The sequence below is a fragment of the Hyphopichia burtonii genome, assembly GCF_001661395.1.
Source record: "Hyphopichia burtonii NRRL Y-1933 unplaced genomic scaffold HYPBUscaffold_4, whole genome shotgun sequence".
NCBI classification, from domain to species: Eukaryota; Fungi; Ascomycota; class Pichiomycetes; order Serinales; family Debaryomycetaceae; genus Hyphopichia; species Hyphopichia burtonii.
The window spans coordinates 265,609-283,102 of NW_017963731.1; the positions used below are offsets into that span (position 1 = coordinate 265,609).

Genomic DNA, 17,494 nt, shown 5'->3' on the forward strand with positions numbered 1-17,494 from the left:
TTTTCAAAACTTGTCTTTTCCTCGTTGAATTTTCTCTCAAAATTTTTTTTTTTTTTCATTTTTGTTAACCTTTTCATTCTTTGGATAATAAAAGCCTGTCGACCGTTCTCAAAGGATTGGCAACTGGAAGAATTATGGATCGAAACAATCAGGGAGTCTGTGACTCAAGTCTGCTTAGCTATCAAGAGCAATTGAGACGTCAGAAGATTCTCAATTCAATTGAGAACAAGGACTACTTATTAATCATTGCCAGTCAACAGAATAAATCAGTTCAACAAGTAAAGTACGAACTAATGGTTAAGCTTACAGAAAATTGAACTTATTGAAAATCGTAAATTTGAATCTAATATACATACTATACAGTTGAGATGGATGATCATCTAAAAGGAGGACGATTTGCCAATTTATCAACTCTTCCTCTTGATGAAACTGCAGATGTCCTTTTTGGTCTGTCAGATGGCCTTACGGTATTGCTACTATCGAAAAGGCCTCTCATGTATCTTGGAGGCTGGTTGAGATTGGGTCCTTTTTCACCATAGATAGACGATGAACTTTCTCTAGTTCCAGAGGTCCCCACTAATGGACGACTGCTTCTGCCTCCTGGCTGAGGAATTCTCGAGACTCTGGGATTGACTATGAATGATTCTGTGCTGTGATCAGTATCGTCAGAGTATGCAACGGTGTTCTGTTGTTGGGTTGGTGTATATCTTGTCGAGGGGAGTTTAGCTTTGGATAAATTCGATCTAGCCGGTGGTTTAGGTTGAGCAAACCCACTGGCCTCAACCCTTGGGGGTGGTTTTACGGATGAAGGAGTTTTCAACTTGGCTTTCAATTTTTCATTTTCTGATCTTTGAAGGCTTACCTTGAGTTTCAAATCCTCTATTCTCGAATCCAAACCCTCCACCTCCTTTAGCTTATCCCATTGCTCTTTTGAAGGGCGACTCGGAAAATTGTTACACCACATTGTTATATTCATTCCGTATAGAAAACTTGCAAACGGCTCGTTGAATCCATTCGATATGGCATCCTGTATAACTCGTAAATCGTACATGTGTCGCTCCATCTGATCCACCTGATCAAATAAGTCTTCGATCTTTTCCAAGTTACTCTCGGTTTCTAGTGGTAATTGATCTGGATCTACTGGATAATGAACTTTTGGGGATTGCGGAAGAATTTTATAAAGACCCGACGACCGACGCAGGTGTCGGCGCTCACTCTTATGATACGTCCTTGGTGTGGTTGGTTTAGACGAAGACGACATTCTTTGCTGCCTGGATGGCAATTAATCACTAGAGGAGATCTGTTCGTTAAAGAAATACTTTGACTTGAGTTTTGTTTTGATTTTTTTTTTAAGTCTTTTTTTCCTCTCTTGAAGCTACCGGTCAGTCGGAATTACCGGGGGTCTTTCCACTTTGTTTGCTCGGTTATAGAATTACGACCTTAGTTGATTTGCACGTTTTTCATAGCAATACGTGGTCGGAATACATCTTGTATCTGACCGTGTAGAGGCCGGAAGGTGTATTTTGCAGTTAAAATTTACGTTTATATTAGTTAGTATCTAAAGATTAATACAGTTTTACTTGTCATCTTGACCAATGATCTGTTGCCATGTCTTGCCTTCCTTCTTCAACTCGGCAATCAACTCATCTCTGATTTTACCTGGTAAACCAGGACCCTTATAGGCAAATGCGGTATAAAGCTCAATAAAAGTAGCACCAGCTTTACCAAATTCCAAAGCATCTTTACCACTAGAGATACCACCGCATCCCACAAGGACCAAGTCTGAGTCCTTGGTGTACTTGCGCAAATGTCTTAAGGCCTGTAAAGCGATGGGTTTCAAAGGTTTACCAGATAACCCACCGGTTTGGTCAACCAAATTGTTGTCAGTGGTCTTCAAGGTACTCTTTGGTCTTTGGATGGTGGTATTGGAAATAATGATACCGTCGACCTTGGCAGTTTTAGCTGCAGTGGCAATAGACTCGATTTCAGGTTCAGTTAAGTCAGGAGCAACTTTGACTAGCACTGGAGGCTTTTTACCCAATAAGTTATTCTGCAAGACATTTCTTTCAGCAACAACAGTAGACAATAAGCTTGTGAGTTTCAGTTCGTTTTGCAAATCTCTCAAGCCCGGGGTGTTTGGAGACGAAACATTAATAACCAAAACATCAGCATAAGGACCCAATCTCTCAACACCTTTGACATAATCGGTGACTTCATCACCAAACTTATTCTTACCCAAGTTGACTGCTAACAATTTACCATTTCTAAAAGCATTGGAAGGAATTTCAGAGTCTGGCGAGTTGTTTCTTTGAAATTTCTGAAGTAATTTTTCAAAACGAAGCTTCAAAGTGGCCACAACATTAAAGTGTCCGCTTGAATTAAAGCCATATCTATTGATCACAGCATCGTCTCTTGGCAATCTAAAGAAACGAGGCTGCGGGTTACCAGGTTGGGGTTCTGGAGTAATGGAACCAATCTCGACGTAAGAGAACCCACAATTGAACAATGATTCAATAGCTTCACCGTCCTTATCAAGACCAGCAGCCAACCCAATGGGTGATTTCAACTTGGTTCCAAAAACGTCTACTCCCAAGACATCGGAGGTGTCGTATGTTTCATCATCAAGCAATCTTGGGGTCAACCCATACTTCATGAAAAATATACCTAACTTATGACCTTGTTCAGCACTGGTGGAGGCCCTGATAATTGGGCATAGAACATACTCGTGGAACGCAGATCTTGCGTCTGCCAAATAGAACCCACCTACGGCTGCTCCAGCCAACCCAACTGCCCATAAAATTGATCTTGGAAGTACGCTTGACTTCAAGATTGGAAGTTTGGCATTGGTGGTAAACGTCTGTCTTTGATTATAAGCAACCTTTCTACCGATCTGGACGGTGTTACGCGAGAAAAAAGATCTGTTCATCATATCCCTCCTTGCTAGATCCCTCTGCAATTCACAATAATGCACTTGGACTAGGATTGAATATATAAAAGAATCAATTCAATGGTTTTTACACCTGGTGATACTGAAAAATTAATTAAACAAACAAAAAAAATTGGAGTGAGCATCAGTGAAACACCCGTACACACAATGAACTTGCGAAAAAAAAAAATTTAGACTGAAGATCATCTCATCTTGAAAGATATTGCAAACTTTTCAAAAGCTTCAGTTTAGGTGGTTCACTCTTCAACAGGCAGTATAAGCAATGGGAGCCAAGAACGCTAATTCTTCGGGCAAAGTGCCCGAAAGAGCAGGAAGCGAGAAGTACCAGAGAGGAGGGAAATTCAAGAAGACCAAATACAATTCAAAAAATAAAAGATTAAACTCTGGGATGAAAAGAATCGATAGACAGTATAAGGATGCAGTTAGATCAGCAGCAGGGACCGATTTGTTGTTGCAAGAAAACGAAGGTTTATTAGAGGCCGAGGGCCCAATGGAAAAGACCTTCAAGTTCAAGCAAGATGATATAGCAGAAGTGGTTGATCAAAGTACTGCTAATAAAAAATTTGAATTACAGTTAAATGAATTCGGACCGTATAATCTTGACTATACTAGAAATGGTAGAGGCCTTTTAATAGCAGGTAGAAAAGGGCATGTTGCATCTATGGACTGGAGAACAGGACAGTTAGATTGTGAACTTCATTTGAATGAGACTGTTCATGCTGTTAAATATTTACATAATGATCAATATTTTGCAGCAGCTCAAAAGAAGTATACTTTTATATATGATAAATCAGGAGCTGAAATCCATCGAATGAAACAACACATTGATACTACATTATTAGACTTTTTACCATATCATTTCTTATTAACAACCGCAGGAAATACCGGATTTTTAAGATACCATGATGTTTCCACTGGTATATTAGTTAGTGAACATCGAACAAAATTAGGACCAACGCAAGCCATGAAACAAAACCCATGGAATGCAGTTATGCATTTGGGTCATGGTAATGGTGTTGTTTCATTATGGTCACCAAGTATGACTACCCCATTAGTAAAGATGCAATCAGCTAGAGGACCAATAAGAGACTTGGCAATAGATAGAGAAGGTAAATATATGGCAGTTAGTGGGAGTGACAAATCATTGAAAATATGGGATTTAAGAAAATTAGAACCTATAGATACTTATTATACACCAACCCCTGCAACTAGTTTAGATATATCGGATACTGGATTATTATCAGTCGGGTGGGGACCACACGTTACAGTTTGGAAAGACATTTTTAAAACCAAACAAACTCATCCATATATGAATCATTTGATTCCAGGATCAAAAATTGATAAAATCAAGTACGTTCCATTTGAAGATATTTTAGGGGTTGGACACCAAAAGGGGATTTCCTCATTAATTATTCCAGGATCTGGTGAAGCCAATTATGATGCATTAGAATTGAATCCATATGAATCAGTTAAACAAAGACAAGAATCCGAAGTTAAAGGATTACTTAATAAATTGGCTCCAGATACTATTACTTTAGATCCAAATGTTATTGGTACTGTTAATGCTAGAGCCAATGGTATAAGAATAGGACCACAAGGTAATGTTATTGAAACCATTGCTCATGATGATGATGATCATAAGGGAAAGAATTACTTACAAAGAAAGAGTCAACTGAGTATGGATGAAAGAAGATTAAGAACCGAAAGAAACATCCAATTACAAAAAGAAGCAAGAGAAAAACAACGTATGGGTATAATCGAAGATGACGACGAAGAAGCGGATGAATTAGATTCAGCATTAGCAAGATTCAAATGAGTTTATTTTTAATAGAAAACTGTGTATATTATATAAAATCTAATATCTACAACGATATAGTCAATAAAAAGAGCCGTAAAAATTAAATAATTAATGGAGAAGGAAGATGCAGAGGTAATGAAGAGAAAGAGAAGTATGACAATAACCAAAAAAAAAAAAAATATATATATATATAAAAGAATAGGAGAAATGAAATGGGATCATGAATATATACGCAAGAAAAATGTAGAATCAATGAGAAGTTCTAGCAGTGATAGCAAAATTAGAGTAATCAACCGTGATGAGGTCATTCAAGATATTAGTAGGGCCACCATTCAAAGATTGGCTAAGTTGTTCATAATTATCTAATTCAGATTTGATGAAATCAATCACGAGTTTAAATTTACCAAGAGAGGTATTATTATGTTTTTCCAAACAGCTTTGTAAATTCATATCTTCAATAATTTTAATCAATTCCAAATTAGCAGAAGAAGAATTTGAAGAATTGGAAGGAGGAGAAGAAGGAGTTGAATTTGATACAAGTGCAGAATCAATAGAGTCATCGTCAAGAGGATGATCAAATCTTTGGCTTAAAACAATTAACCAGGTATTGGAAATTTGTTCATAAGCCATAGATCTAGTATATTGAAATTCATGATTAGTAAAATTAGGTAATTCGTGGATTAAGTTAGTAATCATATCCAAGAATTCAACCGAACGAGAAATGTTTGTTTCAATTGGAGGTAACAAGTTTAATATGAAATCAGACAAACAGTTTAAAAACTCATTTATATAAGGTTTAACTCTTAGATACGAATAATCGCTTTCAACATCGCATTTATAAGGTAAATGATTTATGATATTATCGAATTTCTCCCTGATTAAAGCAATAGAACTCTTAGTACAAGGTTTTGGTGATAATTTATGAATAGTATTAGCAGTTTCTGGATGAATCTTGACCAAATCTTCTAATAAAGTTTGCAATGACTTATGATCCAAAACTTCGATAAGTCTGTGGATGGGCAAAGGTTGGCCAACAATTCTTGGGGTCTTGGTCTTCTTATGTCTAGCAGGAGCATGGAATCTTCTATTATTGGATGCTGGCTTGTGAACTTTACTTTCTTCATCATGAAGTTTTCTTTTTCTAGCCACTGGTCTAACCACAGGGGTATATCTTGGTATGCTGGTATGGGTATTTGAATCATCATTGCTTGCAGAATCAAGGGGTTTGGCACCCCATGAAAACCCAGTAGACATCATCTTTGAAGGCTTCTAATAAATATTATCTATAAAAATTTTTCCAAAAAGACAACCTAACCGCTGTAAAATCTATGAATGCTCTAAGAAATATTGGTAAGCACCAGGCTCAAATAACTTATATGGACTCGATAAATGCTTCACGACTCAACGGACACTATAAACGGCTTGATTAGTCTAGTATCGATGGATAGCAATAAAGTGAATTCAGGAAGAAAAGAAAAAGAGAAAAAGAGAAAAAGATTTGATGTTTTGCCGGTAAATTCTCATTTTTGAAAAAAAAAAAAAATTGTACTCTGCGGTACCGATGTAGTCTACAGACAGTATAAAGAGTTTAGAGCATGAAGTTTCTACAGGCAAAAGTACAGTATAAAGTATAAATAAACCTATTTAATAGTAATCATTATCTTCGTATTCAGAGATCGAAGCATCATCTTCTGCATCGAAATCGCTTTCACTATCTTGATCGTAATCTGCTTCATTAAATCCAACATAACGATTTCTTTTTAATTCAACTTCATCATCGGGATTAATGTCTTCATCATCGGTTATATTATCAAGGTCATTTTTAGAGTTGGGAGTAGTATAAGGTTTTGGATCGGTTTCATCGTCGTCGATTTGTTCTTCTTTTTCTTCTAGTTCAATTTTCAATTCATGAATTATATCAAAACATTCAGCTAATAAAGCATTTAAAGTACCTTGACCTTCGGGAATTTGATTATTTATAATAAATTTCCCATCACTTCTCAAGTTATCTAAGGACGCCAATTTAAATTGAAAGGGATATAATTCTCTTAAATTATTTAAGCCATCAATTCTTTTAATTTCTAATAAGCATCGACGAACAGTTGATAATTGATTATGGATTGGTTGTAAAGATTCAGAAACCGGTTCTGAACTTTCTAATAATTTATAGATTAAAGAATAACATCTTCTTAACAAATATAATATTAAAATTTGTAATCTTTTAATATTTTTCGATGATGAAGGTTTTGAATTGATTTTATTATTGAGTTGAATTCTATCATCATCTATAACTTTAAGAGATTTTTGATAATTGTATAAATCAGTTTCTCTCATTGTCCAACGACGAGTTATTAATAAATTTTCTAAAGTTAATTTTAATTCGATTAATTGGTTATATAATTTTTTAAACATTTCAATATATTCATCATCGTTAGTTGATAATGATTGAAATAATAATGATATGTCACTTGATTCCTGTTGAATTGAAACATCATTAATTAAATTATTACAATCATCTAATAAACCATTTAAAATCATTTGGGAATATTTTAATTGTTTTTCAGTACCAACTTCACTAGTGAATTTCCCATCTTCATTTCTTTTGGATTCAATTATTTTCAATTGGGTTTTCAATTCGTTTAATTTTTTAGATAATTCATTACCTTTAATCAGTTTTTCATTTGAATATTGAGTAATTGGATTTTCGGTGGATTCTGGTACTGGGGTGACATCTTTTGATTTATTAATGTCATTGGTTAAATAATTTAACAAACTTTTCCTAATTTTAATTAATTCATTGAAAAAAGGTTTCAAATCGGATGGTATTGATTTAAAACTTTCTTCTAATTCATTATACACTTGTTGACACTTATTCAATTTATTTCTTAATAATAAACTTTCTTCTCTTTTATGAGATATAATTGAATGTTCATCTCCATTATCATCAATAATTTTTTTTTCTCCATTTGCTATTTGAAATTCTTCTTCCTCTTGTGCTTCTTCAATAGTTTGAGTTTCACTATTACTAATAATTTCTTTAATATTATCTAACCGTTCTTTGATTGGTCTTAAATCCTCCATGGTATACACTTGACACTCTTTTAAATGGCTCAATAACTTATTAACTGTACTTAATGACGAATAAGTTGCTGGAGCAAATTTAATTAATCCACAAGTTAAGAAACATAATGATAATAATTGCCAGATATCATCGATTATTAAATCATTCCCATTGGGTATAGACAAACTTATTCCTTTCAATTCTTCATCTTTTCTTGTTAAGGTCAAATCATGTAATAATGATAAAAAGGAATCATAAATTATATAAACTTGTTTAGAATTAATATATTTATTTCGATTATTCTTTAACTGGGATAATTCCTGATATATTTTTTGAAACTCATCGTTCAATGCTTTCTCGTACGATGGAATCGATTTATTACTATTTACCATCTTGTTTAGTAAAGCTCAACTTAAAAGAAAGGTTTATAGGAGTAATTAGAGTTTTTTCTGTTCTTTTCGATTTTTGACCAGGATTTTTTTTTCCTCATTAATTTCGCCTTCCACCCGTCAAATCCCGAACTACATAAAGCTAATACAATTATAAAGTTTAATTACCAGAGAAGGATTATGTAGAGATGATGAAGTATATAAAACCAAGACAAAATACCGTATTTTGCGAACTAAAAGAAAGAAAGAAGGAATGAATGTAAGAAAGGAACGAATGAAAAATAGACAGAAAGAAAGAAAATGCACGAGAGGAAACTGAAGATGTAAAATGAGTAAATTAAACAAGTTAAAGCATTAGGGTATCGTTAAATATAAATAATAAGAGGACGGTATGAATGTTTTTGAATGTTTTTTTTTTTTTGATGATTTCTTTTATTATTAATTATTTTGTTTTTTTTTTTTTTTTGAAAGATTTTTTTAATGATCAGGATTTGCAACTTGTAAAATTTTTCTTGAATAATCAGCTTCATCAGCCAAAGAACCTTCACTTAGTCTTCGTCTACCCATTAGAGTTGGATTTAATCTTGGATCAGACATGTTACTGTTTAAGGATGGTCCGGTTGCACCAGGAGCACTTATATCATCATCATTTTCGCTTGGATGAACAAACGGATTAGACATTGGCATATCAAGAGGACTGGCGACTTTGCGGGTTTTAGCCGTGCCGCCACGGCCCAAGCCCAAGCCATCATTGGCCTTATCGTAAAATTCTTCTTCATCTTCATCATCATCTTTATTTTTATGTCTTATAATGAAAAATGCCAAAGCCGCCAAGACAATGGCTCCACCTATACCACCAACAACACCACCTACTATAGGGCCCACTTTAGAGGACGAGCCCGAAGACTTATTGGAAGAGTCCGAGGAGTCCGAGGAGTCCGAGGAAGAAGTGGATGAAGGAGCAGATATGGTGACAGTTTTGTAAACCATTTTACCATTTTCTGATGACAGCGAAGTGGTGACAACTTCGGTTGTTTTAGAATCGTGGGAGTCTGACGAAGAAGGCCCACTAGTGATCGAAGCCGACGACGAAGAAGAAGACTTCGACAGCGAGCTCGAAGAGCTGGAAGATGAAGTTGAAGAAGAATCGGAGCTTGCACTAGAACTTGATGCATCCCCATCCCCTTTATAAACGCCAAACACGTCTTCACCACCACACACAGCGTCACCATAACCATAACAACTGGTTGAACATTTCGAAGCATCGGTTTCATGGGTAGGTTTGCCAAATAAACAGTAACATTCATTACCATTTTTCAAAGCTACGTAAGGATAATCAGAACATTCCTCGACACACTTCGAAGGAGTTTGATACATGTTGGTGCCTCGAGACTTGTCGTTGCCTATTGCGGAAAAACACCCAACATAATCATCTGCTTGAGCAACTAGTAGAACTGACAAGACACTTAATAGAAAATATAACTTCCCCAAAAATTTCATTATAGAATAACACGAGAGGATAGGAACAAAAGAACGGATCTAGCTAATAGTGAAAAACATCAAATCAAGGCTGAATAGAATACAACTATCAACAAATAGAATACAACTATCAACACTTTAAAGATAAGTTAGGCGAAGGGCGGCTAATCTTCTCTCTTTTTTTTTTTAATTCAGTTTTTCTTCTGGCCGCTTGTTTGGGCTTCCTTGAATCAGGAAAGTTTAGTAGGATATTAACGATAGACTGTACTATACTCGTACTGGGGAAATAGCCAACAAAGTAACTAAATGAAAGAATAGGTTGTTGATGTTGAAAGAAAGAACTAGTAATTAGTGATTTTTTTGAAAGGAGTGATTTTTTCCACAGGAGAAAAAAATTAAAATAAAAAAAAATCAACTAAAAAAAATTAAACTAAAAAAAAACTTAAACTAAAAAATTATGACAAAAAAAGAAAAGACCGATTTTTACCTCCTTCAGTTCAGTGGAATAAGGTGAGATGGGTCGCCTTAACGGGGGGTGTTTCTACAGACTGAGGTGATGGCCAATACCAGAGCAGGACAGCATCGGCTGGTCGTATTCCCAGGATCCTTGGAGCACTAGGTCAATTTAATTATAGTAATATCGTGTAGTTTTCCTCTAAAACAGTTCGTAACGCGTTTTTTGGTGTTGTCATAACAATTTCGATGGGCCTAGACTCGAGCACTCGCGTAGCCCGGCTTTGGGAGGAACCTCCGTGCATACACAAAATAGACCAGTACCTACAGCATGCACCCGTGCACCACGAACTTGGCAGAAAAAAAGAAGAAGCGTGCGGGCACCATTTGTGTGGTGTACCGGTCGGGGGTTAATGTTAAACATGTATTGACCCATCCCACCATTAGTGGGAGGGATAACTTATTGGCAAAGGGTATTAGTAGAACTGAAGAGAGGAGAGTCTAGGGAGCGATCTATTTACAAACAAAGCTGAAACTTAGGAGGATGAGAAGAATCATTAGATTGACGCTGATGATCCATTTGTTCAATTTGAATTTGGGCTGGCGTATGGACATGGTGGCCGGGTAGGGCAATTCGTACATGTGTCTTTTCTCCAACGATTGAAGGCCGTAGCTATCAGTTTGACTGCTTTCAATTGGGCTTTGACTTTTAATTGGGCTTTGACTTTTAATTGGACTTTGACTTTTAATTGGACTTTGACTTTTAATTGGGCTTTGACTATTTTCAATTGGACTTTTCTCAAATTGACGGGTTGAATGTACCAGGTTTGGCGGTACCAGGTTTGAAGGACACGACATTAACATTCTATCCTCTTGAAGTTTCACCAATTTACTAGGACTAACCATACACATTGATAAAGAAGCAGAGAAAAGATGAAAAAAAAAGTTGCTCGTTTATTCGTTTTTTAGCTAAATAAATTTTCGCTTCCGAACGACCCTTACAAATTAGTTATATACATTCCCAAGGTTAATACTCTTGATAACGGTATAATCGTCAATTCCGTATAAAGAGCCTTCTCTACCAAACCCACTTTCTTTGACTCCCCCAAAGGGTAAGGCGGCGTCGGTGAAGGCGGCGGTATTGACACTGACCATTCCGGTTTCTAATTTTTCCGTCATATACCAAATGGTGTTGATATTGGTTGCGAAAACATAGGCGGCCAATCCGTAGTTTGATTGATTACAGACTTTCAATACTTCTTCTTTGGTATCGAACTTAACCAAGGCACCTAAGGGACCAAAAGTTTCTTCGTGAATCACCTTCATATCATTGTTTATATTGGTTAATACCGTTGGAGCATAAAAGTTTTCCCCTAATTGAGTCAATCTACCACCTTTAACTAAAACATGAGCACCTTTGGCCACGGCGTCTTTTACGTGGTCTTCGACCTTGGCAATGGCTTTACCATTGATCAAACAACCATGGGTGACCCCTTTTTCAAACCCATTACCGATTTGGAAAGCGTTGACTTTGGCAGCAAATTTTTCGGCAAATTTATCGTAGATGTTGGCTTGGATATAAATTCGATTGGCACATACGCAGGTTTGACCCAAAGATCTAAACTTCGAAGCCACCGATTGTTCTACTGCTTGATCTAAATCACAATCGTCAAATACAACTATTGGTGCATTACCACCTAATTCCATTGATAATTTCTTCAAAGTGGATGATGATTGATTGGCTAATAATTTACCAACTGGGGTTGATCCAGTGAAACTGATTTTTTTAATTAATGGGGATTCACAAAATTTCTTACCACAATTTGGAGTTGATTCCACTGAGGTTAATACCACGTTGAAAACTCCTGGGGGAAATCCGGCTTGTTCTGCCAAATAAGCCAATGCCAATGAACTTAATGGAGTTTGGGCATCTGGTTTCAATATAGCAGTGCATCCAACTGCAAATGCTGGGGCTGCTTTACGAGCCCCCATTGCCGAGGGGAAATTAAAAGGACATAATAATCCAACTGGTCCAACTGGTTGTTTATAAGTAAGAATCTTATTATTTGGATTAGAAGGTTGAATGGTATGACCATAGATTCTTTTGGCCTCTTCAGAAAACCATTCAAAATAAGAAGCAGCATATTTGATTTCTCCAATGGCATCAGTTAAACATTTACCATTTTCCCAAGTAATTATTTTAGCCAAGTCATCTAAATTTTCAATAATTAAGTTATATAAGTTACGCAACCAACGAGCACGATCGTAAACATTGGTTTCACGATATTTTTGAAAAGCTTCATAGGAATTTTCGATTGCTTGATCGATTTCTTCACTGGTTTGATCCGGTAATTCAATAATGAATTCGCCGGTTGCGGGATCGTACACTTTGAAAGTGTTCTTGCTCTTTGATTCAATCCATTGTCCGTTGACAAATGGGCCTGATCTGATTAACTCGGGGTTGTTTAAACTTGGTGCCATGATTACCGAGTTATGCCAATTTACCGGGGCAAATCGATTTCTCTCGCTATTTATGTGATTGCTTAGCGGGTTCTTAGCGGGTACCACAATCTGTCACCGACACAACTACACCACCTCTTCTATACCAATCTATACCAGTCCATACCAATCTATACCAGTCCATACCAATCTATACCAGTCCATACCAATCTACTAATCTACCAATCCACACTCATCCATGCTATCCCGTTATACTGTAACTGGGGGGTCGCGTCACGTGACGCGACTAATTTATTTTCCACGCTAGTCACTCAAAACACAATTTAAGGATACTACTTCTTCATCATGTCAAACTATAATCCATTACCACAATCTGAACCGGAGTCTGGCCCGGTGCCTCCTCCTTATACTGAAGAACGTACTGCAGGAGATAATATCCCCGATGATTTCAAATACAGTACCAACGTTTCGGAATGTCTGGTTGACTTAAGACACATGTTTATACGTAAAGTGTACTCCTTATTGACTCTCCAAATCCTAGGTACCATTATTACCGGATTCATTATTCGTTCCAGTCCCTCTATTCAAAACTGGTGCTTCAACAACATTTGGTTATGGATTGTAAGCATGGTTGGATCAATCGGATTCTTGGTCAGTACTCTATACAAGGCCAGATCATATCCCACCAATTTAATTCTATTGAGTGGATTCACTCTATGTGAGGCCTACGGGATTGGGTTGGCCACCGCCACCGTGGAAAGTGGTGTGGTGATACAAGCCCTTGAACTAACCCTTTTGATCTTTGTTGGTTTAACCATTTTTGCCTTCCAAACCAAATACGACTTTATCAGTTGGCAAGGTTTCACCAGTATGGGCTTATGGGTATTGATCGGATGGGGGTTCCTTTTCATGTTCTTTCCCCAACATCTGTCAACTGCAGAATTGATCTATTCGGGCTTGGGTGCATTGATCTTTAGTATCTACATTATAATCGATACCCAGAAAATCATTAAAACTTGTCATTTAGATGACGAAATCCCGGCCACCATTTCTCTCTACTTAGACATTATCAACTTGTTTTTGTTTATCTTGCGTATCTTGAATAACGATAGAAGAGACTAATAAATACTCGGTCACCGAAACGTAATTGTAAGCTGGAGCTAATTGTAAAAAACGGGTTCCGGCCGAAATTTTTGTTACGAGCAGAAAACGTCTGCGCGGGTCGGGGACAAGTTGGAAAAAAAAATAACACCGAAAGCCAAAGCTGCGAAGATCTTGATGGGGACACGGCGGAAGAAGTCATTACTAACATGCGCCAAATTAACTCCGTAGGCCTTTGAAACTGTCAGATGTATATATATCCATCGATGCTGCAAAGCTATTTTTCTGGTTTGCCGAATTATCTTTTTCTGCCTGTCATTTAATGACCATACTATGTTCACCATGCTATCCAAGTTATTCAATCCTTTCAATCCTTTCAAGCTGAAGAGACGGGAGTCTGATCAAGCTCCGGAGGGAATCAAGAGAAGACACTCCTTCCCATTACATAATAGTCGTTCTGCTCCAGCACATAGAGGCTCGACTTCCACGCCACCTGGTCATTTGAAAACAAGCCAGCGGTCGCTGAGTCCGGAGGTGATGACCCGGTCCCGGTTGATGAAGTCGAATATATCGTCACTGAAGGCCTTGAGCAGGATCCCTAATTCTGCCAAACGGTTCAGCACTGATTCTTCTTCGTCTCCTCTTCTGACTCCCACTGCTCCGGAAGACTACTATCCCAATTACGTTGCTCGCCCTGCCGACGCGTCCCGCGGGTTACTGATGGATGGCACCATAGACGTCAGCGTACGATTATCAAGAAACAACACTACCAATTCGATTGACAATTACTACGATGGTAAGAAAATAGTTAGATTTCTGTGAGTGTTCCTTGTATATAGATTAACGATGTTATGACTTGACAATTACTCATGTAGGTGAGTGTAGATGATTGAACTACTATAATGAATACTATGAATACTATAATGGATACTATGAATACTATAATGCATACTATGAATACTATAATGAATACTATGAATACTATGAATACTATAATGAATACTATGATGAATTATACATGACTACCATATGATTAGAGACCTTCGTATAAATTTTTCGTATTTTCGTAAAACGGATGGCGGCTTTAAAAAAAATAAATAAAAAATATTTAGTTAACGGCTAACGGCGCTATCGGTCAAAGTAACAACCCGATTACATAAGCGGCTGCTGAACACTATACTGGAGGTAATCCAGTACGACAAACCGGGCATTGCAACTTATAGACCATCCAGTCTTCTAAGCATTCACTGTGGAAAATGTGATGGCACGGAGTGATCATGTACTCTTTCAATTTGGATTTATCTAGTTGGTGAATGTTCTTACCGTCGGCGTTGGTATTGATTGGGATTTCGATGTTATTCATGCAAATGGCACAATCAACTTTACAGTTTATGATCCCGTTATTTTCAACCAAATCATTGGTGCTGGTTAAGTTATTAAGCATGTCGGACAGGAACCCTTTCCCGGTTTCCAAATCCTTAATATTGAGTAAATAGTGATAATCATAAGCTTGCGGTAACCATTTTTCGTTAATCCAGAATCTTGCGCCAAAAATTTGTTGCAAATACAATAATCCAATTTGTAGTAAGATCCACAGAGTTAGTACAATGACCAAGACTGGATCGTAATGATGTCTTAATGGATTGTGTTTGATGAGACTCAAGTACCATACCGGGATGATCCTAATCATGGAAGTGCCCCAAATAAATTCCCACGAAAATGATTTGCGACGGTTTTTAAGAGTGTTGCGACTGAATTGGGGAATCCAATAAGAATTGATTAGAAGTAATCCTCCGTATTCGAAGATTCGGCGGAACGTTATTCTCCATAAGAATGAATTCAATATTAAGAAAGTCGATAATATAGTCAAGATGCATCCGGTTCCAAATACGCGATTGGCAAAAGTACTTTCGTCATTACCCAATGGTGCAGTAACCGGTTGTGCTTGGGTGGCAGCAGGAGTGTTTGTTGTTGGTTGAGTCACCGGTAATGGTAATCCTTCTTCTCGACTTCCTCTCATGATTTCCCACCAAGTGGTTCCGGTTTCGTTTGATTGCACCGTCATTACACTCAATAGAAATTTTAATCCAAAGACTCCGCACATTAAAAAGGCAATCACCGCAACACATGCTAATAATAAATACAATTCTTCAATCAAGTTGGATATTAACAAAAATAATAACGCCATTAAAGCATCCTGTAACGATATAATCGAAATGGTAGTACTGGAAACATTAGACAATTGACCAGGCGTTTTCATTTCTTTTAACTGTTTGACAAGTAAAAATAATTGAATAATAATTAATATTAATAATCCACTCAACATTTTTTTCAATTCAAAATTGGTAACTTCAGTTTTGTTCCCTTCAAATATCGTTTGTGGTTTGGATTGTAATATGATCCCGCAATCAGGAGAATAAAGTAACGATTCTTTAATACTCAATTTAGGAATTTCGTGCGGGATTGGTCGACCACTTGGGTTCATTAACTCTTCATCTATTTCGGCCAATTGCTTCTTCAGATACTCAGTCTTATCGAACTGGAAATACGATATATATTCACATTGCCCCTGGGATTTTTCAATATAACTATTCATATAATCCATATTAAGATCTTTTTCAAAGTTTGTAGTATTAACCAATTGTCCAATCAATTTCTTCGTTATATTGAATTTTTCTTCATCCATGGTTAGATAGCTTAATCCATAATTTCCTAGAAATTTCGCTGATCTACTTATACTAATTAATGATCCGGTTTTTTGAAAATATACCCCAAGACTTTCAACTTCATTATCGTTGATTTCGGGATAGTCAATCAAATTTAACTTAACTTTAACAACCACTGCATCATTAATGGAATCAGCCGTTATGTTCTTAACTTGATCCATCATCTCTCGATCTTTATAATTATAATCAAAACTCTTTAGTCCTAGAGAGATTTTACCCAGATTAAAAGTTATATTCCCTACTTTATTTATCACCCCGCTTGGTTCAGTTGGTTCGGGATTTTCTTCTGGATTCGCTTCATATTTTTGTTTTTGTTCTTTATATTGGCTTTCACTATATAATTCATAATGTTCTTGTAAATATTTAGGTAATGGCATTGCATATGGCTTGATCTTGTTGGCCTTCTTAATCACCTCGAAATCTCCATACACTTTTCCTGATATATTTAACATATAAGCTTCGGAATCTTCTTCATTTATTGGATCTAATGACCAAAATTGTTTAACTCGATTACTAACCTCATTGGGTAGTATGCTAAATTCTTCTTTTTCTTCAAAAGGATGTTTCCTATTATATTCATGAAATGGCCAATTCAGTTCATTCAAATTATTCAAGTTATCCTGATATGATAACTTAAATCCAGTTAAATTACCATATCCTTCATAATACTCTGATTTGGCTAAATCTTCCCGGTTAGCCCTAATGCTTGCATGAAACTTATCCAACGTCTCTCGATCCTTGTTGGAATGTGGTTGGTCAATCCCACTGGGTAATGACAAAAATATAAACATTATTATAAAAAACAAAATGGTTTGACGGTCAACAAGGGGCATTTTGGCTGGTGGGTTTTTCTTCTTCTAAGTGGTTGATATGTGCCCCTATTTCTCGGGTGGTATTTCTTTCAGCTAGTCGCTAGTATAGTTTTTATCTCTATATATCTTAAAATGGGTTGGTTCTAATTTGAACAAGTATCTTGTACTACGTTATATTTGTCAAATTTTGCCCCAATTCTTTTTTTTTTTTTTTTTTTTCAAATATCAATAAACCCGTACCATTTTTAACTACAGTATAGCGATAAAA

General features: G+C 36.5%; 11 protein-coding genes across 11 annotated transcripts; 4 read left to right on the top strand and 7 right to left on the bottom strand.

Moving 5' to 3' along the window:
- Positions 1-134: 134 nt before the first annotated feature.
- Positions 135-317, top strand: HYPBUDRAFT_109194 (uncharacterized protein; the record flags this gene model as incomplete). Its single annotated transcript, XM_020218685.1, has 1 exon — positions 135-317. The coding sequence occupies one exon, from the start codon at positions 135-137 to the stop codon at positions 315-317; it is 183 nt and encodes a 60-aa protein (XP_020075983.1).
- Positions 318-360: 43 nt separating this feature from the next.
- DAM1 (Dam1p) lies at positions 361-1,380 on the bottom strand (the record flags this gene model as incomplete). Its single annotated transcript, XM_020221275.1, has 1 exon — positions 361-1,380. A coding segment is annotated over exon 1 (881 nt), but the record flags the coding sequence as incomplete, so codon positions are not given.
- Positions 1,381-1,500: 120 nt separating this feature from the next.
- Positions 1,501-3,018, bottom strand: URA1 (dihydroorotate dehydrogenase). The gene has a single exon (XM_020221276.1). The coding sequence runs from the start codon at positions 2,927-2,929 to the stop codon at positions 1,577-1,579; it is 1,353 nt and encodes a 450-aa protein (XP_020075985.1). The 5' UTR covers positions 2,930-3,018; the 3' UTR covers positions 1,501-1,576.
- A 164-nt stretch (positions 3,019-3,182) lies between these two features.
- On the top strand, positions 3,183-4,826 carry HYPBUDRAFT_152924 (uncharacterized protein). Its single transcript, XM_020221277.1, has one exon. It carries the CDS (start codon positions 3,210-3,212, stop codon positions 4,761-4,763), a length of 1,554 nt encoding a protein of 517 aa, XP_020075986.1. The 5' UTR covers positions 3,183-3,209; the 3' UTR covers positions 4,764-4,826.
- Positions 4,827-4,994: 168 nt separating this feature from the next.
- HYPBUDRAFT_97953 (uncharacterized protein) lies at positions 4,995-5,813 on the bottom strand (the record flags this gene model as incomplete). Its single annotated transcript, XM_020224003.2, has 1 exon — positions 4,995-5,813. A coding segment is annotated over one exon (819 nt), but the record flags the coding sequence as incomplete, so codon positions are not given.
- Positions 5,814-6,363: 550 nt separating this feature from the next.
- On the bottom strand, positions 6,364-8,204 carry HYPBUDRAFT_139122 (uncharacterized protein). Its single transcript, XM_020219695.1, has one exon. The coding sequence runs from the start codon at positions 8,196-8,198 to the stop codon at positions 6,390-6,392; it is 1,809 nt and encodes a 602-aa protein (XP_020075988.1). The 5' UTR covers positions 8,199-8,204; the 3' UTR covers positions 6,364-6,389.
- Positions 8,205-8,341: 137 nt separating this feature from the next.
- On the bottom strand, positions 8,342-10,049 carry WSC1 (Wsc1p). Its single transcript, XM_020223045.1, has 2 exons — positions 8,806-10,049; positions 8,342-8,737 (listed from the first exon to the last, which is right to left on the bottom strand). Exons 1-2 carry the CDS (start codon positions 9,693-9,695, stop codon positions 8,725-8,727), a joined length of 903 nt encoding a protein of 300 aa, XP_020075989.1. The 5' UTR covers positions 9,696-10,049; the 3' UTR covers positions 8,342-8,724.
- Positions 10,050-11,075: 1,026 nt separating this feature from the next.
- Positions 11,076-12,135, bottom strand: HYPBUDRAFT_152925 (succinate-semialdehyde dehydrogenase (NAD(P)(+)); the record flags this gene model as incomplete). The annotated part of the gene is made up of 1 exon (XM_020221278.1): positions 11,076-12,135. A coding segment is annotated over exon 1 (983 nt), but the record flags the coding sequence as incomplete, so codon positions are not given.
- A 797-nt stretch (positions 12,136-12,932) lies between these two features.
- HYPBUDRAFT_109232 (uncharacterized protein) lies at positions 12,933-13,709 on the top strand (the record flags this gene model as incomplete). The annotated part of the gene is made up of 1 exon (XM_020218688.1): positions 12,933-13,709. The coding sequence occupies one exon, from the start codon at positions 12,933-12,935 to the stop codon at positions 13,707-13,709; it is 777 nt and encodes a 258-aa protein (XP_020075991.1).
- Positions 13,710-14,021: 312 nt separating this feature from the next.
- Positions 14,022-14,510, top strand: HYPBUDRAFT_148702 (uncharacterized protein; the record flags this gene model as incomplete). The annotated part of the gene is made up of 1 exon (XM_020220147.1): positions 14,022-14,510. The coding sequence occupies one exon, from the start codon at positions 14,022-14,024 to the stop codon at positions 14,508-14,510; it is 489 nt and encodes a 162-aa protein (XP_020075992.1).
- A 138-nt stretch (positions 14,511-14,648) lies between these two features.
- HYPBUDRAFT_152926 (ubiquitin-protein ligase) lies at positions 14,649-17,417 on the bottom strand. Its single transcript, XM_020221279.1, has one exon. It carries the CDS (start codon positions 17,245-17,247, stop codon positions 14,863-14,865), a length of 2,385 nt encoding a protein of 794 aa, XP_020075993.1. The 5' UTR covers positions 17,248-17,417; the 3' UTR covers positions 14,649-14,862.
- Between the last annotated feature and the right edge of the window lie 77 nt (positions 17,418-17,494).